At 42.5% G+C, this 25,351-nt stretch overlaps 1 protein-coding gene across 6 annotated transcripts in view; it reads right to left on the reverse strand.

Moving 5' to 3' along the window:
• ITGB6 (integrin subunit beta 6) overlaps positions 1-25,351 on the reverse strand; it is a 121,177-nt gene that overhangs the window by 50,081 nt on the left and 45,745 nt on the right. For 2 of the 6 annotated variants that reach the window (XM_084800270.1, XM_084800267.1), the window contains exons 2-11: positions 24,252-24,333; positions 23,582-23,633; positions 23,337-23,404; positions 22,980-23,055; positions 22,219-22,298; positions 18,630-18,834; positions 17,581-17,827; positions 5,613-5,778; positions 4,072-4,233; positions 28-123 (exon numbers count right to left, since the gene is read on the reverse strand). In XM_084800270.1, coding sequence (XP_084656396.1) covers positions 28-123; positions 4,072-4,233; positions 5,613-5,778; positions 17,581-17,827; positions 18,630-18,834; positions 22,219-22,298; positions 22,980-23,040 — 1,017 coding nt within the window. In that variant the 5' untranslated portion in view covers positions 23,041-23,055; positions 23,337-23,404; positions 23,582-23,633; positions 24,252-24,333. The other 4 variants (XM_084800269.1, XM_084800272.1, XM_084800268.1 and 1 more) reach the window with 4 other exon arrangements.

A 25,351-nucleotide genomic window follows, 5' to 3' on the forward strand; every position in this document is an offset into this window, starting at 1 on the left:
GGCCTCTTTCAGATCCTCCTTGCTTACCTCATACAAGTGGACTTGTTCTTGGGTGACGGCAAAGATCAGCAGCACATTGTTTTGTACCAGTTTATCAATGAGTTGTCCAATTGTTGGATATTCCTAAAAGAAAAAAAATCGATTCAGAGGCTTACAATATAATTGTAACAAAAGAAGGTAACATTTTAAAATGCTCCTTTCACAGTCGAGAAAGTTCAGGACTCCCAGGGATTTTTATCTGTCGTTCTAAGGAAATACCCATTATCGGTGTTACTGGCTCAGCTCAGGGATTGTCCCAAGTCTTCTAAGTTCGGGTAAATCCTAAGAGTGGACACTGGTGGTAAGCCATACCATGACATATGACGTCTAAGCAGACCCCTTGGATTTATTTCAAGACTTCTACTGTGTCATTTTATCTTCCCCAAGTGCCACTCAGCAGCTGATAGGAATGTTAGACTAGAGGGCGGAGTGGGTAGACTATGATGTATGTGTCTGAGGTGGCTCTTGTGCCTCTTACTGGAATTGGACGAGGTGACGTGAAGGTTGAGCAAGGGATGGAGTGCTGATAAATAACACACTATAACTCCTGTGACTGTCTGATCTGAGACAGGCCTACTACACCCGTTTCTCAGGGTTGGTTTTATTGCTTTTGCAATATCATAAATTGGTGATATAGGATCATACAATCTTTTTTTTTTCTTTTTCTTTCTTCCTTTTCTTTTTCTTTTCTTTTCTTTTTTTTAAAATTTTTCCCCAGTATGATTGAAAGCATTTTGTCCTTCTGGCATAGAATCATTCATTTCCAAGTGATGTGAATAATTTTAAAAACAAACGAAGTTATTCACTATCACATTTACAGGTGGATTTGCTTGCCAAGTCTAGAGAACGTGAAACACATTTGCCTCCCCTATGATTCCAAAAGTGGATAATGTAGCAAGAGGAAGAGTAGAGGAAAAAGGAACCTAGCAGATTAAACTAGGACTATAGATGTGACTGTAGCCTGCCAGGCGGAGGAAAAGCTCTGATGAAGAAGCCTTCTGTTCTCTGATGTGTACGTTGTTGTGTTCTCAGGACTGCCAGAGTATTTTTGTCTGAGGCCATCAGTAGTTACAAAGTTCAAGTGGAGCAAAAGGTGTTCTTTCTAAATACTCAGGGAAAGTTCCCAACTATGACACCAACTATGCTTTTTTTTTTCCTCCCAAGTCACATTTGGGTCTTGTTTTAAATGATTTATTTATTTTTATTTATATCTGTATGAGGGTGTTGGATCCCCTGGAGTTACAGACAGTTGTGAACTGCCATATGGGCACTGGGAATTGAACCCATGTCTTCTGGAAGAGCAGTCAGTGCTTTTCACTGCTGAGCCATCTCTCCAGGCCCCATATTACCAGACAATGGAATTTCTCCTTCATCTGACACACTCAGTGCCATTTGATTTTCAGTTGCCCAAACTTTAAGCATCCTTCACTGTAAAGCCTAGGGCCCTCCAGTGCCGGATCCTTCTAACCTGTCTACTGCTTTGTGTGGAGCCAGGATCATAGCATACAGCCCACACAGGATACTGTTTTATGTTTGAGTGAGATCTGTTACTTTAGTGCTCATAATTATATTGAAAATTCAAAGTCAGAAGCAGGTCATATTTGGTGGCCCCAGGAATATAGCTTGGCTTTTCACCATATGGAAAAATCCGAAGGACTCAGGGAAACTGAATGGCCCATGGTTTCTGTGCTTGTGCAGAAATTTACTCAGAATACTGAGCTAAATGTTTACTAAATGAGAAGGACATATTAGGTAATGGGTGTTGTTGCCTCAATGATCTTTCTGTTCCCAAGATTTCTATTATTTGGGCATTTGATAAATTAATGACAAAGGGACCCATTTCCTGGAGCCTTACTGGCTAAAAAATAAACGATGGCAATAATCACTGTGATTCTCACACAAAACAATTGCAATTAGAGACCATGTGTATGTGGGGAATGAAACTGTTCAAAGACAGCCATGCGGTGGTGGTCCAGCCTGGTCTACAGAACAAGTTCCAGAGCAGAGAAACTCTTGTTTAAAAAAAAAAAATGTTCAGGCTGGAGAGATGGCTCAGAGGTTAAGAACACTGACTGTTCTTCCAGAGGTATGAGTTCAATTCCCAGCAACCGCATGATGGCTCACAACCATCTATGAGATATGGTGCCCTCTTCTGGCATGCAGGTGTACAGTCAGGAGGAACATTATATACATAATAAATAAATCTTTCTTTAAGAAAAATGTTCATTGGCTAGATCTGGGTGATCTAGCCAATGGACAGGACATTCTCCACAGTTGAGTGGAGAGTGGGGTATGACTTTCACACGAACTCTGGTGACTCATATTTGACCATGTCCCCTGGAGGGGGAGACCTGGTGGCACTCAGAAGAAGGATAGCAGGTTACCAAGAAGAGACTTGATACCCTATGAGCATATACACGGGGAGGAAGTCCCCCTCAGGAACAGTCATAGGGGAGGGGAATAAGGGGAAAATGGGAGGGAGGGAAGAATGGGAGGATACAAGGGATGGGATAACCATTGAGATGTAACAAGAATAAATTAATAAAAAATTTAAAAAAAAAAGAAAAATGTTCAAAGATAGTAGGAAATCTAGGTTGAAGTCCAGAATTAGGTCAAAGAATGACCTAAATTTGTGAACTAGTAGAGCTTGGGTAGAGTTGTTTTTTGTTTTTTGTTTTTTCCCAATTGGCATTGAATTCCAAGTTTCCCCCTCCTTCCTATGCATACTTTGTAAATCATCCTTTGAAAGGTCCTTTAACTTTCCTGAGCCATGCATCCCATTGTGTTAGATATGCATAATAGGACTTTCCCAGGTTGAGGGTTCTACCTTCCACTCATACATTTGTCAGCACCTACCCAGCTGTTAGGAAACAAGGATTACAAACCAGGCCAGGCTCTGAGGAAAGACAGAAGTCAACCCATGGCCATATAGAGATGTGTGCGAAGGCATCTGTGTATAAAGGTCAAATGAGCAGTGACTGCTTTGGGACCTAGTGGAGGTCAGAGAGGGCTCTCTGGGTTTTAAAGGGCAATTTAGTTTCTTGAGGACAGGACACAACATTGACAAGCACAGTAGCCCTGTGATCTATTAATAGAAACATCAGTTGGACACAGAGTCCAATTGAAGATCAGATGATTCCATGTGGGACAGAGACCTCTGATGTGTTTTGCTTGTTTTGTTTCTTGAGACAGGATTTCTCTCTGTAACCCTGGCTGTCCTGGACTCACTCTGTAGACCAGGCTGGCCTCAAACTCAAAGAGATCTGCCTGCCTCTGCCTCCCGAGTGCTGGGATTAAAGGCATGTGCCACCACAGCCCCACATGACCTCTGAAATTTTTTTACCTCATTTGGCAAGTCAAGTTTTGTTGCTGCTGTTGCTTTTGTTTGTTTGTTTTTTTAATGTTACCAGCATTTTCCAAGTACAGAATAAATGCTAGGTCTTAATAAGCACCATCCTTGAGCACCATGGTTGTGCCACAAGTGAGGGATAACAATGCTCAAAAAAGGGAAATGGCTCAGTGGTCATGAGCACTGTCTGCTCTTCCAAAAGTCCTGAGTTCAATTCCCAGCAACCACATGTTGGCTCACAACCATCTAGAATGTGATCTGATGCCCTCTTCTGGCATGGAGGTATATATGCAGATAGAACACTCAGACATAAATAAAAATAGATATATATTTTTTTAAAGCCCTTAGTGGTACTGTTCTGATCTGGACCATGGTTGAGACTAGAGTGCTGCTTTTTGTAGGTCTTGGGATCTCTGATAAGTTAATGAGGATCGGGGCTCACCTGTGCCACAGCAGATTTAAGCTCTTAACACATGGCCACTACCTACCTAGTGGAGGTCACCTGGGCTCTGCGGGGAACTGCAATGCAGGTGAGGTGAAAGAAAGCCACTTCTAAGTCCTAACTCAGAAAGCAACGCACCGTGTTCACCCAGTGTGAGTCACTTCATATGGCTTCAGAGCAGTTGTCGCCACATGGGGCTTACTTGTGGCTTGGGAAGCTGAAGAGAGTGAAAGTTACGTACCAACACAGTTGACATGGAGTACTCATTCCTGTTGTCCAAGTGACAGAGCCCATCGTTGGGAATGACAATGCCCGCCAGCTTGCTGTCCATTCCGAAGTGAGAATCGGCATCACTGACAAAAACCAGGAGGTGGAGCGAGTCGTTGCGCCAGCCAATCTTTTCCTGGAGTGAGAAGAAAAGCCACAGGTTGCAGGGAGACGGGCAGGCCCGAATTGAGGATTGTGAAGCATCTCACATGTGGGTTCTGAGCAAGGCATGGAGAGTCCACTCTAGCCTTTCTATCTACGTAGATTTATAGCTTATGAAAGACATGAAATCCTGTAGCATTTGCCTTTTCCTGGACCAACTTTCAGAGTTTCTTTCTTTTCTTTTCTTTTCTTTTTATTTTTTGCTTTTTTTTCAACACACACACACACACACACACACACACACACACACACACACACACCCCTTCCACAAGTAGTGTTGGGTTTGTCTTGACTTCTAGTTCTTGATCTTAACTGGTCAGCTCTCACTTCGCCAGAACAAATAAAACAAGAGGAAGTAGTGAGGAAGGTCACAGCCACTCCAAAGTCAAGCTAAATGCAATGATAATCGGTTATAGAGGAAGTCTGTTTCATTTAAATGTCATCAGACATTTAGGCATGTATTTCTAATGATGTCACCTAAAAATTATAAACCTAACTCATTGAAATGCCACCAGGGTCCTGCTAGCTGAGATCGTCTGTGATCTGTGTCTTAGCAGAGATCTCCTGGAACCATTACTAGTCTAGGAAGCATTTGGGCAAAAAGTCATCCTGGCCGCCCTGACGTAACGTATTCCTTTCCTTCTTCTTTTAACTCTTAGTTCCTTCTTCTGCCTTCTTGGGGCTTCAGCCCCATTCACCTCCTCGGGCTTCCCAGGAAGGACTAATGTCTAGACAGGATGATTGTTCTCAATCTTCCTCACATCATCAAGGAGGAGCTGAGTTGTGACAGTGCTGCAGAGACAGCGTGACTGCTGATCCTGAGGTTACTCGTTCAAAACAATAGGTTTATATCCTGTGCTATGTAATGAACCTCTGCCTCTAAAAGCCAAGGGGTGGGGGACGTAACTCACTGGTAGATTTACTATAGCGCTTGCCTAGCAGGTACAAGACTTTCACCATGAGCAAAGGTGAAAACCAATAGTTAGGGAATTATGTGTGTAGTATACTAACTCGGACATTTTACATTTGTTTATTAATGTTCCGCTTTTATTTTTTTCCACTGTAGTTAATTTAAAAACAGATAATCTGATATTTGAACTAAAATTTTGTTATGTTAGGACACTTTTATTTGATTATTGAAATATCAGACATAGGAGACAATCTCCTGCTTCAATGTGATTAAATTAAATATTTAATGGACATTTTATAGTTTAAGGAAAGGATCAAATGTAGACATATGATGATCAGAGGAATGACAATTAGCATTCCCAAAGTATACTTATTAATAGAAGATAAAATTTATGCTAACAGGATGGAGCACTGATGCCCTATGCCCATCCCCCACAACCATACCTTACACACAGCAGCCTGCATAATTGCATCAAATCCACCTTCAGGCGTGTCGATATTAGCAGAAATCTTCTGTTTCCTCACAATTTCATTGAATCTCTCGGCATCATCAGTCAATGGCAAAATGTGCTTGAATCCAAACGTAGGTAAACAGAAATAGGGAATACTACTACAAAAGGAACGCAGAAAAACAGTCTTAAATGTGATCCAGTGTGGTTAGCAGATCTGATAGCTTAGGGACATCTCCTTAAACAGGCATTGATTTTCTAAAAGGCCTCGCTCTGTGACTGGGCTGTGAATCTTGCAGTTAAGGTTGCCATCTTCTCCAGTGATTTAGCCTGGGGGGCGGGCGGGGGCTGCAGGTGATCATGTGCCAGCGCCTCATTCAGGGTGTGTAATCACGGCTTTCTATTGCCTACCAACCAAAATCTACCTGATAAGTCAGGTTTACCTGATAGCAACTGCTTTGTGTTGCTTTGTATTCAGATATCTTGACCTGTTATCAAGTCTGAGTCATCCCCTAGCCATGGAGGGAGGGACCGAGTCTCTTTCTTCCTCTCCCACCCCATCTGCCATGGGCAGAGCACAGCAAAGCTCTTGGTTCTTGTCTTAGGGTTTCTATTGCTGTGGTAAAAGACAATGACCAAAAGCAACCTTGTAGGCTATCATCCACGGAAGCCAAGGCAGGAACTCAGGGCAGGGGCCTGAGGCAGGAACTGAGGCAGAGGCCACAGAGGAGTGCTGATGACCAGCTTGGTTCTCAGGACGTGTTCAGCCAGCTTTCTTATAGCACCCAGGGCCAGCAGTCCAGGGGTGGCACTCTACACAGGGAGCTAGGCTCTCACATATCAATTATAAAGCTAGAAAACGCACCACAGGACTTGCCTATAGGCCCATCTGGTCGAGGCATTTTTTTTTTTCCAGTTGAGATTTTTCTCTTCTAAAATGACTCTAGCTATGTCAAGTTGACATAAACCTAGGCAACAGTATTTCCAACCCCACAGTGACAGAATGCATTGTGGCAGATCGGCCTGAAACTAAAACTGCACTTGAAACGTCATGGTAGGGTGAAACCTGCATCGAAGAAATGCAGTAAAGGGGGAAGAGTTAGGTGAGGATTCAGCTGCATTCGTGTTTGAAAGCTAGTTGTAAGCTGTGCCTGGAACTCTGTGGAGGTTACTCAAACCCTTTTTAGCTTTAGGCTGTACCTTGAAAAATGGAGCCAATAATATAGACCCAAGTTAATTCTTTGGACCACGAGTGCTACCGGATCATTGGTAGAAATGAAACATCTAGTACGCTACTTTAGACCTTCTGTTGAAATCCTATGGGTGGGCTTAGCCCTCTGTGTGTCTCAAGCCTTCCAGATGCATGCTCAGCTTTGCCAACCACTCGTGTAGAAGGATGGAGAGAGAGAGAGAGCAAGGAGGAGCCCCAGGAAGAGTGTGGTACACTGCCTAGGACAGCAGGTTGGATGCTGTAGAACACACGCAGTTCCTGGGCCTCTGCTCAGCAGCTCCAACCCGTAGGTCTGTCAGCACACCCAGAACAGGGGCATCCATCAGAGTCAGGCTTCCGGGTTTTGTTTTTGGTTTTTGTTTGGTTTTCTCAAGACGGGGTTTCTCTGTAAAGCTTTGGTTGTCTTAGATGCTCTTTGTAGGCCAGGCTGGCCTCGAACTCACTGAGATCCACCTGTCTGTGCCTCCCTAGTGTTAGGATCACAGGCGTGCACCATCACTTCCGGCTCAGGCTTCTGTTTACCATATCCACTACTTGAGGTAGACCTCGATCATCATTATTTTTATATTCTGTATTTTTTAAATTTACCTACTTGCTGAAGTGTATCCAAATCACCGTGTGTGTGTGTGTGTGTGTGTGTGTGTGTGTGTGTGTGTGTGTATGCATGTGTGTGTGTGTATGCGTGTGTGTGTGTGTGTGTGTGTGTGTGTGTGTGTTACTTTGCTAGAGACAAGGTCTTATTGAGTAACTAAGGCTGGGTTTGAACTCCCTGAGTGGCCCATTCATGTTTTGAACATGCGATCCTCCTTCAGCTCCCTACATAGCTGAATAACTTGTCTATATCCAGTGTGAGTATCGTTTTCTTGTTCATGGATGTGAGCAGACAGAGGAAAACAAATGCATTTCCCTATGCAAATTCCTAGCTGAGTTCCAGCAAGGGGAGGTCCTGCTTCTCCTTCAGCCCAGCACACATAGCATAGCCAAACAAGCAACCTTCTGATGGTCTATCAAGTGCCATTTGCTTTTATTTTTTTTTATTTTCCTTGCTTTTTATTGACGATTTCACTATTTGAAATGAGCCACATGCCTAACACTGAAATGCTGTTTAGTGTTCCTAGGCACAAGGCTGTGATGTACATTGTGTAGAAATAAACTTCCTTCAGACGTTACAGTCCAATGGTGATGCGTCAACAATATTGATTAAATCAGATGACCTTAAGCTGAGAGACACATAAAACAAAGGTGTTTACCAGTCAATTAGCTAAAACAAAGGCTCATGGGCGCCTACTTCATCTTGAAGAAATGCCCAGTGTATTGCAGATCAATCAGTACCATGAGTCGTGAGAACCGATAGGGCCACAGAACGGCACGACTAGGGATCTATCTTACTGGGACAAGAACATTGATCTCCATGAAGATGGTCATCTTTTTGTTAGTAGACATGCCAGAGAGAAGTTCAGACTCTGTGTTCCCAAGGGAAAGAACAGGCTGGTTTGAGGAGCCTCGCACCGACTGGCACAGGGCCAGTGTCTTGAGACGGCCATCGCCAGAACAGATGCCCTGGCCACAGAAGGTCCCTCCTGATCTTTGTTCCACTCCCTCAGACAAAGGGAGTTTTTAGACTCCCTGGCAGCCAATGGGATAGGAAACATGGCAAGAGCGTTGAACGGATGTGGCCCACGCTTGCCTCTGAGCCTCTCTCTTCTGTGCTGTCCTAACATACAGGGTTTGACTATTGTTTCAGCTGTGTGGAGACACTTGCAGCAAGTGTCATCCAATGACAGAGAAGGGACTTGATTAATGAGATCATTAGAATCATGCTTTCTTTTTATAAAAGCAAATATAAGCACGAATGTTCACTAATGAACATGTGTGTTTTACACAAGCATCTAAGGAAGCGAGTAAGAAAGAATTTTAACGGTTGTGAACTGTCTCACAGTTGGGTTGATCATCATCTGTTGCTGAAAATTTGTTTTAAAAACCTGGTGGTGCTGGGAGTGGTGGCACACGCCTTTAATCCCAGCACTCGGGAGGCAGAGGCAGGCGAATCGCTGTGAGTTTGAGGCCAGCCTGGTCTACAAAGCAAGTCTAGGACAGCCAAGGCTACACAGAGAAACCCTGTCTCGAAAAACCATAAATAAATAAATAAATAAATAACCTGGTGGCATCTTACACATTTCTTAATTGTATCAACAGGTTATACTGAGTGACAGAATCTTGCATTAGTAACAGCAGTCTATGGCTTTTGCACTATGACCTGACATCGCATCTCTCAGGCTGTGCTTCTGCCATTAAAGTGATAGGTGATATCTCTCTGGCTTCTCTGACTTGCTACTGTTACTATATGACTCATCAACGTCGCTGTATAAATTAAAGGCTTGCTTCTTTGTATTTTGAAGTAATATTCTATTACATGAAAATACCAGGGTTTTTGGTTATTTGCATTATGGTTGTTTCCTAAGTTTGTTTATTAAAAATAAAGCACAGGTACACTATGAAATGTTGTCGGCTAGATGTGACATGCCACTGCCATCACGAACACACAGCAGCTACTGCTGCTTGCACAAGACCTTCACGCATATGCGCGCGCGCACACACACACACACACACACACACACACACACACACACACAAGACTTGAAAGTAGAGGGGAGTTAGTTGGGGAGAGGAAGGCTCTGCACGACTGTGAGACAGTTTTTAAGAGGGTACTAGGGGTGAATATGGTCACAATTCACGATTGTATGAGATTGTCAAAATAAAAAATCAACAATTAAATAAAGTGACAATAAAAATCTTTCTGTAACTAAATAGTAGAGAGATCCATTTGTGTTCACATTTGCAAGTTATGCAATTCTTTTGCTTAGAAAAATACTCTTTGATGGGGGTTTTCTGGGTTGCCTTTTGATCCACATTAATACGCTCCTTCTCAGATAGTTTTCATCAGCTGCCATTTCTGCTGTTAGTGTTTCAGGCCATTCCATTTCACAACAGAAAGGAGAAAAAGCAAGGCAATTGATTGGCTAGAGACATCATTTGAATGTTATTGTTAATTTTTCTTCAATGACCAGTACTCAGCATTTGTCCATCCTTAGTGGCATTTTATTTTTAACCCCTTTTCAATTAATTGGCACAAATATGGCCTTTGCTTATTCTTCTGTTGGGAGATTTTATTTTTGGTTTTATGTGCTCACTTACTACTAATCTCTTTGTATTTCGTCTTTTAGTTTTATCTTTTAGATGTACACCTTAAAACTTTTATTCATTTTTTTTTTTACTCTCAAATATAAGAAGTATTTAAAGTGTGATGCAAGGAAGAAGTTAAATGTTTTTAAATGATGCAGGTAATTCACTGTGTGTCCTCATTGCTCCCATAGTGTCTGGAGAAGCTGCAGGGCAGTAGCCAATGTGTCTGGAACAGACTTACAAAGCCCTTACCTGTCTTTAGGTGGGGCCACAAAGCTCTGCTGGGTCTCAGAGTCCCAGTTTACACAGTTGTTGTGAAGGTGATATGAAACAGGAAGTGGATAGTCATGTTTGCCTTGGCATTTTCCCTGAGACCTAAATATTCATGGCAAATCTGAATTTTTTTTTTAATTTGGGGCTATTTCTTGGTTTGCATCCCACTGCAGCATCTTCTGGAATAGAAGGACTGGCCACTGATTTGAATATGAGAAATTTGCATCTGTGCCACTTAGACTAGCTTCTCTTAGAGGACACTCGTGTGTGTGTGTGTGTGTGTGTGTGTGTGTGTGTGTGTGTGTGTGTGTGCATGAGTGTGTGAGTGCTCATGCAAGTGTGTGTGTGTATGTGTGTGTGTGTGTGTGTGTGTGTGTGTGTGTGTGTGTGTGTGTGTGTGACAGGACCTCTGGACTGGATGGTTAGTAACCACTAGAGATCATCCCACCTCCATCTCTCCCGTGCTGGGTTTACAGGCATACACTGCAGCGCTAGCTTTTTGCATGGGTCTTGGGATCTGAAGTCTGGTCCTCGTGTCAGGGCAGCAAGTACTTTAGTGTCTTGTGAGAACTCTATGGTTTTGGACAATAGGTGAAAATTCAATATTATTCTTGCAGCTGGTTAAATGATGGGGAACATGTAGGGAGAGCAAAGCCGAACATTAGAGGTGGGTCAGAGTTGGGAAACTGGGCTATAGACCCTTGTGTTTTCAGAGATGTGTCTCTATTAAGTGGCACATTTGGATACTACCTTCTGAGCATCCAAACTAAAGGGAGCCAGGCACAGTGGTGCACACCTGTAATCCCAGCACACAGGGAGGCAGAGGCAGGGGGATCTCTGTGATTTGAGGCTAACTGGTCTACAAAGTGAGTTTATGACAGCCAAGGCTACACAGAGAAACCCTATCTCAAAAACAACAACAACAACAAAACCCAAAAAACAAACAAACACAAAAACTAAGAGAAGAGGTTTTTCTCACTGATGAGCAATTCTGAAGGCAAGACAATAATGGCTGTGCATTTCAGACACAGGATAATTATGAGCCACAACATAAAGAGGTTCTCCGTACATTTTGTTAATGTTTAAAACAAATACTGATAAAATAAGACTATCCTTACATATACCAAAAGTTATCTCTTTTGGGCAGAAATGATTTCCATTCTTTTCTTTTTTTACCTGTTTGGGTTCTTTGTTTTGTTTTTGTTTGTTTGTTTTTGTTGTAGTTTTTTTTTCTTCACACATTTCACTGCCAATAGGAGGGCAACAGTGGGGCTGAGGCCTCTCTTTATGCAGTTGCATCAAGCTCTAATGAGTGTCCTGATGGAGGTTTCTCAGGAAGCACTTGGCATAACAAAATGCTGGTTTCACCTGTTTGTCCTTGAGGAAATACTACAAATCATCCATATATTAGCTGTGCATCTCAGAATACACGTTTTTTTTTCCAACACATGGAGAGTTGCACAAAGCATTTCTGCAGCCCTGTAAACTACGACAGGAAGCATCTGGCTGATTAAGCTGAATTGGTCCTTTTTCCTGGAACATCATTTTCACCTTAAGGAATGATTGACAGCCAAACTTAAGTTAATCTAACTTGAATATTTGGCAGACGCGTTCTCAACAACGAACAAAGCAAGACTGTCATTTCCAAGAACACAAATGCTGGCATTTGCTGCTAACAGCAAAACTCAAGGCCACTAGAATATTTGGATTTGAGGGGATTGGTCATTTGCTACTTATGAGATTGACAATACTCCCAATGTTTTCCAGTACATCAACAGTCATGTGGTGAGGCTGGTGGTGATACTAACAAGCAATGCCTTTTGACATCATGGATCCTGGAGGATCTGAACAACTCAGTGAGCTCATATTTTACAAATGACCAAAGTTTCGCATTGCAGAACCATGAGCGGTAAGACCCACTCACAGGCAGACTGTGAGTGGATCCATGGGCTGCAGTGGAACACAATGGGAACTGCTCATTGATGCTTTACTGCAACAGTCACCCGTCGCCTCCTCTACTGTAACAGTACAGGAGTGCACACAGTCATCGGAAATAGCTGTCTGGCGAGGCTCTCCTTTGACAAATACATTTTTGTGTGGGGTTGGACTCCCTTTGTGGAATTCTATCAAAAACATTACAATGTGGATGAGTGGATGTAGCAACCCAGTTGCCGTCCATTAAACCAGCCGCTTTAGAGATTGGCAAACATGTGGGCTAACTATCACTCTATTTGAGAACAGAAACCTTGCTGGTTATTTTTGTTCTGAAAATTAGATATTGTTTATTAAAGCATGTTATGGTATAATAAAATGTTATAAAATAATATGCGGTATTTCTTATAAATATTAAATCAACAAATTGATGCTTATTGTTCTATTATATCCTGGTAAATAACCAATTAATAGGTTTAACCCACATAAACTGAAGCTCTCTTAGAGGTATATCATCATCATCATCATCATCATCATCATCATCGGCAGAGCCTCTCTTTATAGGTCGGATGAGCCTTATTCTTGGGGTCCTCTTGGCTCTGCCAACTGAGGGCTGGGGCTAACATCATGCAATACCACACGTGGGTGAGGTATTAATTATTATTTATATTATTGTTGTATATGTACATATGTTTGTGTTTTATGATGTGTGTGCACGAGTGAGGTCAGAGGACAATTTTCAAGAGTCTACTGTCTCCTACCATGGGCCCAGGGACTGAGCTGAGGCCATCAGGTTTGCATGCAAGTGCATTTGGCTGTTGAGCTAGCTTGATGGTCCATGAGGTGTGTAAAGGAGTCTTGAGATTTGAAAGTTTGGAGACCACTAGATGGAAATAACTAGAGACGAGGTAATGAATTAGTGAGAGAAAGGAAACTGATGCTTCCTTTGAATGTTTATTGTTCAGAGCTCACTCGCTGTCTTGATTAGTCTAGAGTCACTCTTATCCCCATATGTGGGTAAAGAGACTAAATGCAAACGCCATTGCATGTTGCAAATCTCTTTAGGCTCTTTCCTCTTATCTTTCATTGTTTTCTTACTTAAAAATCATTTTATTCTATACTTAAAAGTTTTGCTTTGATTAAGATATAAGAGTTTTCAAGCCAGGCATCACCATGTAATCCCAGCATTTGGTGAGGCAGAAACAGGTGGATCTCTGTGAGTGTGAGGCCAGCCTGGTCTACAGGGTAGTCCAGGACAGCTAAGGCTACACAGAGAAAGCCTATCTCAAAATAAAAAAGAAAAGAAAAAGAAATACGAGTTTCATATTGCTGTGCGTATGTGTGGCATGCTAGCTGGACAGAGGAACTTAGAGAGCTAGAGATATAATGGAAAGAAAAAATGAAGTATTGCAGTTTTTTAGAAACTACTTTCAATATACAACTTGAGAGATAAATGTGAGATAAATGTTTCCAGGAAGAAATAAAGAAGCAGCTTTAGCCAGCAAGATATATAGCCCTTTCAGGAGACCGAATGCATGATCATCCTTAGGTTCCTACGAGCTGTACCCTGTGCAGTGCTGTGGCCTCATCTAGTCGTGCTCAGTGGCTACTAATGGCCCCTGGTATTTATTGAGAACTTAGCAAGGTCAAGCCCAACACTTCTATTCATGACCTGACCTAATCCTTACAACCACTCTGTGAACTGAGAGGAGAAATGATGCATCTAAGGCTATGTTAGGCATGGTCTGGAGCCCATGTTGTCATCCAATGTGCCTGTCCACTGAAGAACTTCAGTCCTTCTGGAATGGATTCAGATCCCCCGCCCCTGATATTTCCACACTTAGCGTACTGCCTGAGGATCTGTAAATTTTTTTAAACAAACGAATGACTGAAAAACTGATTAAATGGAAGCCAAGTATCTTTGCTCTGGCCAGTTATCTCAGTACTCTGGCTGAGGCAAGTTGGTGGCTGTAATTTCAAGGCCAGCTATGCTCCATGGCAAGTTCAAGGCCAGACTTGGCTTCAGTGCTAGACCCTGTCTCAAACAAAAAAAAGCAAGGCAGGAAGTATGTCGAAATTAAATACATACATGGTAGAGCTAACCTACTTTGGTTTTTCCAGAGCTTGAATAAGAGCTAGGTTTCACTGCTAGCTCAAGATGTTGCCTCCCGATTTAGGTGAGTCATCCAATGTTATTACTTTTAACGATTTCCCTGGTAACATTCTATACTCATTGTTTTCCAGTTGTAAGTCAAATTGCTACATCTTATCTGACCTGAGACAGGATGAATCGCACTTTAGTCCTTGGTCCTGATGGGCCTACCCTTCACTAGGCTGCACTGGAACTTGTTGCTGGAGGTTATGAGCTATGACAAATCATTATTACACATAGACTTTAGCAGGTGCAGAGTGCTTCGCTTTACCAAAGAAAAAGCCAGAAGCCTAAATGAAAACTTTAACCTTAAAATTTCTATAAGAAAATATGGAAGAGTTTTTTAGGCCTTAGAGTAGGCCAGAGTTTCTTGAAACAATCACAACAACAAAAATGAACTATAAAATTCAAAATTGATATACTGATCTTCATCAAAACTTTTAAAAGAAATATTGTTAGTATAATAAAATACAAGGTAGAAACTGGTAAAAAAAAAATCAGAGAAGCATATTAGACAAAGATTCTGTATCCAAAATACATAAAGAGGGCCAAGAAAGACGGCTCAGCAGTTAAGAGGACTACTGCTCTTGCAGAGGACACAGGGTCAGTTACCAGCACTCACACGGTAGCTCAGAACACTCTCCACCTCCAGTCCCAGGGGTTCTGACACCACCTTCTGGACTCTGAGGGCACTCAGCATGCACTCAAACTCATAAAATAAAATAACCCTTATAAAACAATATTATTAAAATAATAAAAAATATTTAAATAGTTAAAACATTTGAAAAGATCTTTTTCAAAACAAGACAATAGCACAAATAAACACATGAAGAGATGTTCAAATCATTCATCAATAAACACAAACTAAAGCAACAGCAGGACAGCATAACAAACCTATCAGAATGCCTAAGATTAAAAGGACTGGCTGTTTTGTTTTGTTTTGTTTTGTTTTAGGACTTTTTTTTTTTTTTTTTTTAGGTGACAGTTTAGTAAGTTGAATCCTACTTATGCCATCATTCATTAACGGTGCTGTAGATGTGATCACATGGAAAAGCCTGCAAACAGTTCTTAGAAATAAAAGGTGGCACATCTGCTTTGCAAGAGAGTCTGGTAGTTTCTTGAGAAAAAAAATTTAAATTATTATATAATTCGGCAAATCTATCCTATACATCAGACGCATCTAAGAGACATAAACACATCTTTGTAAAGATCTATATGCAACTGGTTACACCAGCATTATTCACAGCATCTCAAACATAGGAACAACCCCACAATCCCTCAGTGGAAGAATGAATAAGTGGTAGCGGATCCATAAAGGACTATGTATGTTACAACAAGGAGGAACGCACTGCTGATGTGCACAACAAAATCACCAAGAAACCTGAAAGCATTTTGCTGAACAAAAGAATCCAGATATGAAGCGTACAAACTACACATTCTTACATCTGTATGAGATGCAGGAACAGGCAAAAATGAATCTAAACCACAGAATTAGAAAGCTGTCACTTCCGAGGAAGCAGAGTTGACGATACTGGCGCATGAAGAGTCCTTCTGAGGGGTGACAAGCCTGGTATGTTGATTATTTTGCCACATTCAACTACCCAAAACTCATCAAACGGCATTGTTGGCTGTGCGCTTTTTAGAGCATACCAATTAGATCTTTATTGATCCGCCTACTTCCCTTCCTTCTTTTCTTACTTCCTGGAATTCAGGCATGGCTAGTGTCCCAGCAGCCTTCTCGGATGTGAAGAGATAACCAAAGCACCGATAATGGCTGAGCAGACAGCAGGAAAGCCCTGTACTGCCTTTATCCCAACACCTCTATGTGGAAGAAAGAGAAACAATTCTCCTTTTAAGCCAGTGTCTCTGTTACATGCAACCAAACACAATTCCTAGAATTGTAATCAGTTAAGAATTTCTCTTCACGGGAGACTGTTTTGGGTTGTGTTAGATTACAGTAGATAACTATACTACTTTTCTTTTCTTTCTTTTTTCATTTGGCTTTTCAAGATAGGGTTTCACTGTGTAGTCCTGGCTGTCCCTGAAACTTGCCTTGTAGACCAGGTTAGCCTGGAACTCAGAGATTTGCCTGCCTCTGCCTCCTGAGTGCATGCATGAAAGGTGTGTACCACCACTGCCTGGCCTTTGAAAACTATCTAAAGTTCTAAACTGATATAACACCCATTTGTTTCTTATAGATACTGCTCCCTTTGGTATATTAAAATATTAAATGCTAACATACATTTTGGAAATGTGTGTGTGTGTGTGTGTGTGTGTGTGTGTGTGTGTACGTCTATGTGTTATATTGTAATCGAAGGCCAAGGACCATGCCAGATCTCTTCAGAAATCCTTATTTAGTCATGTGGCCTTGGGTACATTGCTGACCTATCAGAGTTCCCTAGCATTTCCTCTGAGTACAGGACTCACACAACACCGGCTGAAGCATCATAACAAGGGAAGAATGAGATCAGCTATATGAACTGTTCAGCATAGAGGTTGGCATAGGACAAACGGTAGCTCTTTTTTTTTTTCAGTAGAAGAATATTAAATAATTTGATTCTGAATATGTCACTGACTGTACAGGTAAGCCATCATAAAGCAATTTGCCCTTGACCGTCACCTGCATAATACATGGTTTTAATGGCTGATTATAGCATATTATAATAGAGTCACTGCCTCATTTCCTGTTGAATTAAATTGCAGTGAAGGCTACTTCTCTCAGTGATGAGCCAAAGCCACATTTCCCAAAGTGCGTCAGAGGAAGGTGCAAGAACTGTTATTTTGTTAGAAAGACTTAGGGGGGAAAATGAAGGTAAGTGTCAAATAGCCACAGGAAGTGGTAGTCACTGGGGTCTGAGGATCTCTGAGGGACTGGTTGGTATGTGTGTCTGGTACAGCCAGTGGTGAAAGGCAAGGTGAAAGGCAAACTCTCCTTACCCACAAACAGGAAACCTCACAGGCTACATCCTGACCTGCAAACCTGGCAGATGATGCACTGTCTGCAGGCTAGATCCATGGGGCTATAATGACCCCACCCCGGCTGGAAACTACCTAGGCCACAGGGAATTGCTGAGATGCAAACGTGAGACAGAATGCCAGCGTGTTAACAAGCCGCTGGCATGGCAGCTCAGGCGTGTGGATTACATCTGTAGAAACCAGTGCCCACGGATGCCAGGGAGTTCACCCGCTTACCTGCAAGGGTTGGTGATTTCCTCTGGTGTTGTTTTCATAAAAGGAGAAACGGGCTTTTCCACAAAAGAACCAAAGCCCAGTCTAAAGTTGCTGGTTAGTTTAGACATCTCCTTGGCAAGCCGGGAACCCAGCTCTTTGATTGTATTGAGGTCGTCATCCATGGAAGCCGAGAGGTCCATGAGGTAATACAGATCTACTGGGTAATCTTCCGTCTGGCGGACCTGTACTTGCAGAGTCTGCTCACCACCTGCAATGCCCCATGAGAAAGGCAACTCCATAAACTTAAAAGTGATTTGTAACTAGCCAATCTTTAGCTAGCCAGCTACTTTATTGCACTGTGATCTTATTAAGATGCATGCAATCTCACAAACTCTCTGGTAACATTTACAAATGAAAACATCCATGCAAATCTCTCAGCCATGTGTTTTGAAGAACTGATGGAGGTGTATGTTGGGACATTTTATATCTCCTTGAGAGAAGTAGCATCCATTTAGATGGAAGATAAGCTGCATTTGTGTGTGTGTGTGTGTGTGTGTGTGTGTGTGTGTGTGCGTGTGCGCGCGCGCGCGCGCATGTGTGGTCTTGGAAAAGGTGACCCCCCAAAAAGGAGAGGTTAAATTTACATTTCAGTCCTTAAAGAAATATGCAGTAGCCAGGCAGTGGTGGTGCATGCCTTTGATCCCAGCACTTGGGAGGCAGAGGCAAAAGGATCTCTTTGAGTTTGAGCCAGGCTGGTCTACAGAGCGAGTTCCAGGACAGCCAAAGCTACACAGAAAAACCCTGTCTTTAAAAAAGAAAGGAAGAAATTAAGAAAGAAATAAGGAAAAGAGAAATGTACAGTAATGTCGTCAATATTTGAGTAATTCGGATGGTCACCTCAGAGAAGATGTCTTCAGTATTTGTAGTACAATGAAGAGACATGTTAATGCTTCCTAGTTTCCTTCAGACTGGGGAATGCAAATCCCAATTAACCAATGATGTGTGATAGGGTGCCAGAGCTATTAGCCCATAGCAAGTCACAGACACAGTGCTGGGAAATCATATCATACCTGGTCTCAGTTTTAAAGCCAAGCTTTGAGGAGCAATCTGAACAATGTCAGAACTATTTTTCTGTCGGCCTACGCTGACAGGCTTATTTTGAAGTATTTCTACTTGGGAGACGGGGTTTTCAATGAATGGCAATTGACATCCTTTGGCTAAAAGATTTGCTGGGGTGTCACACCTTTCGCCAGCTCCAGAGACGTGGGTGAAATTCTAAAAGGAGAGAAAAATAAAATAAAAATGAAAAGACCAACCTGCATTTCTTTGTAAGATTCCAGACATTAATTTTTTTAAATGCATTTTGGGAGACAAGTAAGTCAAGGTACATCGTACCGCCACATGACAGGTGGTGATTGGCAGACGGAGTTATGTGACAGCAGAATAAATGGAGAATTTAGACAGCAACTTAAAAAATAAAACGGAAGCCTCTTTTTCAAAAGTATTATTATATTCAGTCGAATTCATCTAACAGGTTTTTTTTTTCTTTTTTAAAACCCACATCGTGAAGTTTCTTCAGTGACCTGAGTGAATCTTTTAAATGGCGGAGTCCCCAAAGTTGACCTTTTCCTGTGAATGTATTTGTTCGGGATGAGTGGCTGGTTCCTGGACTCGCTAGGGCTGTGATGCATTGTGTGTCTGTCACCAAACCTGTTGAGGTGTTTCCTGTGGATTCCTAAAGGGTGGGACGCCTGGCATCTCCCAGCCTGGCACTCCGCTGGTTTTATGTGCTGATGTGTTCCCTTCGATTACAGCATCACATCACCGAAATTGGCTTCTCAAGATCTCTAAGCTCAGTGTCTTAAAGGATTCTAGTTCAAGGTCTTTTAGAGCCCCCCTGCCCCCCTCCTCCGGTTTTGGAGGCTGAAAGAGAAGATGTCTGCATCCTGCCTGGGATTACAGGAAGTCCCAGCCCTTCAGATCCATGCAGAGAGTTTGCTGGGAAGTGTAAGACACAGCAGAGATGTGGCCACTCTGACCTTGTAGCACCTAGAATAGGAAGATGGAGCCAAGACATGAAGAGAACAGATGCTACTGCTAGACAAAGATGTTCCTGAGGCCCTTGGACTCATGTGTGTGTGTGTGTGTGTGTGTGTGTGTGTGTGTGTGTGTGTGTGTGTGCGCGCGCGTGCCCACTCACAAACGCGTGCACGTGGATGTGACAGGTTAGTGCCTACTGAGAACCAAGCTAATGCTCATATCTTTTCCTTGCCCCTTAGGATCCTAAGCCATTCCTGCTATTTTCTCCCACTACGAAAGTTACGCTTCTTCTGAAATTGATTTTTGAAAATACAATTTGTTACCTGCCAATCAGACCTACACAGATTTGCAGCTGTGACCTGGGTAAGCCAAACTCTGCAGCTTCCCATGAAGTCAGGAAGGCAGACGGTGGCTGGGCAAGGCCTCAGAACCCTCCCCAACACCGTGCAATGGCTGGCCTTGCCAAAAGAATAAAGGGGTCTCAACTGCAGAAGCAGTGCGTGTCTACCCCAAGCTCTGTCCATCCTTTGCTCGGATGACCACAGCTCTCCACCACCCCTGATACACTGCCGCCTGATTCTATTATTGGAGAGGTCCCTACAAATGATTGTCCTAAGAACTTGACGATCACTTAGCTGGCTAAAATTGAAACTCTCAGCAACACCTTAGGAAGCGCCTTTTTGTGCTAAGAAACCAATTTAAGTATAAACTCTAGTGGGCTGGAGAGATATATAGCACAACGGCTGAGAATGCTTGCTGTTCTTCCAGGGGACCCAAGTTCAATTCCCAGCACCACCCGTGTCAAGAAACTCACAACTGCCTATAGCTGTAGCTCCAGGTGCATGGGTGCGCGCGCGCGCGTGCACACACACACACACACACACACACACACACACACACAAATGGGGGAGGGGAGGGGAGGGGAGGGGAGAGGGGGGGGGAAACTCTAGGTCGATACAATAGTTTCTTGTCTCTGCCATGAAACCAATCTTGCCTTTTAGACAGTGTCCAAAGAGTATAAGGGTTTGTTCCTTATTGAATATTCTCAACCCCGCATTTGATATCTGACCTTAAAGGAGTATAATTGCCTTGAATTTTATTTGTGGCCTAGGAAACTGAAGAAGGGCAGTGAGCTGGTTTGTGCTGTCTTGCCTGTGAGGCAATCCTCTACAGGTACATAACGAATGTGGAATTCAGGTCTTAATAGTTACAGCCCAGTTCTGAGCCAGGCATCGAGAGTCCTTTCCCTTTGAGCATGCTACTTGGCTCTCGTTGGCTTCTGTAAGCCTTGATTGGCACTTAGGTTTTTTTGTTGTTGTTGTTTGTTTGTTTGTTTTTGCCAGTGGGTGGGACCTAAAATCCAGAAAGCCAAGGGCCTCTTCTTAATGTGAACCCTTTACAAGCTGCTCTCTGCATCACAGCACAGGCCGTGCCTTGGTCTGTCTTGTTAGATAGCCCTCATGGTCCCCACACTGCTTCCCACGTTTCACTCTGCCCAGATAAGGCCTGTTTCCTTAAAGCTCTGATTTTCAACTTTCCTAATCCATGACCCTTCAATACAGTTCCTCATCTTGGCTTTTTTCGTTTGTTTGTTTGTTTGTTTGTTTTCTCTGTGTAACCTTGGCTGGCCTGGACTCACTTTGTAGAGCAGGCTGGCCTCAAACTCACAGAGATCCGCCTGCCTCTGCCTCCCGAGAACTGAACCACCACACTTGGCTCAGTTCTTCCTCTTGTGGTGATCTCAACCATAAAATTATTTTCATTGATACTTCACAATGTAATTTTGCTACTGTTATAAATCGTAATGTAAATATCTGTGTTTTCCAGTGATCTTAAGTGAGCCTTGTGAAAGGGTCATTTGACCCTGATTGGGGTGGGGCACAAAAGAATGAATATTGTGACCTAGAGGTTTGCTTCAGAGCTTTGCTGTTTTCGCTTAGTTCGTTACTATGAAAGAGAACAGGCTGATGCCTGAATCATAGTTTTGCCTTCATGGTGGCAGTACCTAGCACAGACTCACACTGGATCTCAGGCCCCAGATGGACTAGAACTACATTGTATCAACATTACGTGTCTGCTTCGCTTTAGACAGTATCTCCATCTCTATGGCCACCAACTATGCAGACAGAATGTTACACCTGCAGCCAGCCAGAAAGGCTTTATAGTAAGACAAGTAACCAGATGGCTGGCACCCCTTCAGTCTCAGCACCGGCTAGGCAGAGAGGCAGCCATATCTCTTGTGAGTTCCAGGCCAGCCTGGTCTACATAGTGAGCTGTAGGCCAGCCAGTATTATGTAGTGAGACCCTGTCTCAAAAATAAAAATTAAAAAAAATGCTTACTTAATTAAATTAGAGAATTAGATAGATTTAATAAAGGCTGTTACGTTTTAAGAAAAATAATAATTTGCCATCCATTCCTTCAGTAAGTTGCTTTCAAAGAATACACGAGTACACAGACACTCACACTCTTTTCTCAATCTTGTTTACTCATTCAACCTCAGAGAGAGAGAGAGAGAGAGAGAGAGAGAGAGAGAGAGAGAGAGAGAGAGAGAGCTTTCACCGAGGAAGGTAACTGACTCGGAAAGGCTGTTAGAAATTGGGTGATAGCCAGTGATTTACCTCCTGGGAGCACCAGGCGCAGTGAGGTCCCGAGAGCAAGCACTCCGAGCAGGTTTCCGCACCGCCCCAGGCACAGCCACCTAAGGGCAAAAGCCAGCAAAAGACACCGGTCAAAGCACGCTCATTCATTCCATTTACGGGACTAACGTGTCCTCCTTGAGCAAAGCTGTGTCAAAACATACTTAAGAAATGTAATCATCTGAAGGCTAGTAACTCACAGCAAAGTTTGCAGTTTGTCCCCGTCACATCGGAAACATCGACATCATGTAAACAGAAATTAGCTCTCTTTTGTCTAACTGCTCAGCAGAACAGAATCATCCGATTTATTCTCCCAGTCAACACCTGCCACTTGACTTCAAAACCATGTCTGTACTCACTAAAAATGTTTCCCTTATACATTTGGCGTTTCTACTTCTGAATTCCTTATCCACTTTCAAGATTACGACTCCCAAGTGGATGGCCCTGCTATACAACGAAATATAGAAGCTTCCGAAGGGACTATTACAACAACACCCAGAAATTCCACTGTGCAGTAAAGCTGTCTGATTCTTCTCATTAAAACGCCCGTGTGATCTTTGTATTTATTTACCTTGCACCTAGAAATGCCCCGAGTCTGCCTACAGTTTGCTAAAGTGCCTCGGTGGCAAGAGAGCCATCAGACGGATCAAATGAGAAATGACCTCAGGTCTGCTTTCTGAACCAAATGACAGTTTGTCAAACACAGAACGAGCGGTACGTACACAGGAGAGCTTCGGTCTTACCTTGGACGTGATCATGCCTTCCTAGAAGTAGCAGGAACAGGCAGGCCAGCTCAATCCCCATTCGGTTCAGTTTTCACTGTGCAGACAGATTAAAAATGAATTACCTTCAGGGTTACAAGACCAAAGCTGGAGGCGAGGCTGTGATTGTCTTTCTTGCAGTGTTTAAAAAAAAAAAAAAGTAAAACTACTTACACCCGCTTTGAAAAGTAACCTGAGCTGTGAATTCAAAAGCTTTCATTAAGACTGAAATGAAAACAGAAGCTACCTGGACAGGCAAAGCAGAAAGCTGTGTTTAAAAGCAACTTCAACATGATTACTTCCTCATTCACCTTATAAGGAAGTCAGGTGTACACTCACCGGGAAGGTGGGGAGACTCGTGCAGGAGACATTTTTGTGTGTGTCAATTCTATTAGTCTTACTGTATCCTAGAGAAAATTAGTCTCTTTAGTGAAATGGTTATCAATGAGCTGTCAAAAGGCCAACTGAAATGCATGGTTTTCATAACAATTTTAATTTAATGCAATAAGTGTATTAAAAAAAAAAAACCAAGGACTTAAGCTCGATGTAAGGAAACTTAAAAAAAAAAAGCCAAATGAAAATACCTGAGATTTTTGTTTTTCATGTTAGAGCCTCTTCAGAGAATTGAAATAAGCTCTGAAAAATATAAACATTATTTTACAGTCAAATTAGAAATTAGACCAAGGTGAACAAAACAGTTTTCTTATCTTTCAAATTATGTGAGATTTTTTTCCCCCACAAGCATAGAATTTTAATTTTTTGAAATATATTAGAAACCCAGTATATGAAAACCAACTAGATCAAAATAAAGAGAGTCACAGCGCAACAACAGAAACAATAAAAAGAGAAATAGTAGCAGCCAAGATTCGGAATCCCTATTTCTAAGGCATTATTTGAGGGTGCAGAGCACACAGAGCATTTGGTGGGGCACCAGGAAAGTCCTGAGCATCTCTTCAAGTACCAGGATCTCAAAACAAAATGTGGCCAAAAACCAAGGTTTAAAAAAAAAAGAAAAGAAAGGAAATGGTTCTGACAGCCAGCTCCTGACTTGGCACATAGGAATCATTTAGTTGTTAAATGAAAGAGTGACACCTTAAAGCATGCACAGCCTTGGGAAAATCTGTGAGATCAATAGTCCACCACCGCCTGCCTCTGCCCCTACCCTTGCACCACACAAGTTCAGTGGCCATTTGGTATTTGTAGAAACTGCAAGCAGGTAAGAATCCAGTGAGCTGTCACTCTAAGCTACCTGACCTTAGGCAGGCTCCTTTGTGTCTGGGCTCACGTCCTGGGAGACTATCTTTTGAAGGTATGTTTCTAGGCAAGCGTGAGAAACCTGTAAAGAGAAGAAAACAAATTATAGACTACTTAGATTTTTTCTTTTCTCCCCAGAAGCCTATATTCAGTTTTTAACTCTATCATATACAAAACCCTGGGGAGAAAAACAGAAAGACTCCCGCAGCAAGAATCCAGGTTGTAGAGATGAAAGATGGGCCTTTGAAAGAAAATACCACAGCACGTGGAATTTGTGGGTGAACTTGAGGGACAGTAGAGGCAGGACTTTCTGCGTCCATGATACTGCCTCCATTCTAAAACTCAGCTAGAAGGCGTTTTCTGAGCATTTACTTTGTATCAAATTGTAGTGACAATTTTGGAGTTTTGGTTTCTTTAAAAAACAAAGAAATATTACAAGAATATGTTTTCTTTTTAGTCCCAGGTGTGGGATATGGGGGACGCTGCTGACTGTCTGCAGCAGCTGACTATGGTTTGCCTCGTGCTCTAGCAGAGATCTGTTTTTGCCAGATGCAGATACTTTCTGCAACTGTGTGACTTTTGGAGTTCTAGGAGGTTGTCAGAGGGTATACAAATGCTAGAGTCCTGAGAGGCGGTGTCAGTGGTTGTTCGTCATTGGGGGACAAGGGGGGTGGTGTTGCTTGCTGTTTGTTAGTAGTTGTTCTCAAAGAAACTAGATTCAGGGATCTCTCTCTCTCTCTGTCTCTCCTCTCTCTTCTTTCTCTTCTATCTAACGATAGAGGTGAAACTGGGGTGACAAAGGGTGGGAAAAAGAAGAACCCACAAAGTAGCAAAGACCAGCTATAAGCAAAGAAGAAACAAGAAAGAAATTAGATTCAGGTGTATCTAGAGATAGGGGGTGAAACAGGGAGATAAGTGTTAGAAAAAGAAGAACTTACAAAGTAGCCAAGTCCAGCTACATCAAATACACTCCTTTAAGATATACTCTTATTTTTAATTGACATAATAGTTGGATACGTCCTGAGGTAGATTGCAAGGTTTCAATGATTGTACACAACACGATCAGGTCACTGGCATATCTGTTATCCCAGAAACTTCAT

The sequence above is a fragment of the Acomys minous genome, assembly GCF_964271855.1.
Source record: "Acomys minous genome assembly, chromosome: 10".
Classification (NCBI taxonomy): Eukaryota; Metazoa; Chordata; class Mammalia; order Rodentia; family Muridae; genus Acomys; species Acomys minous.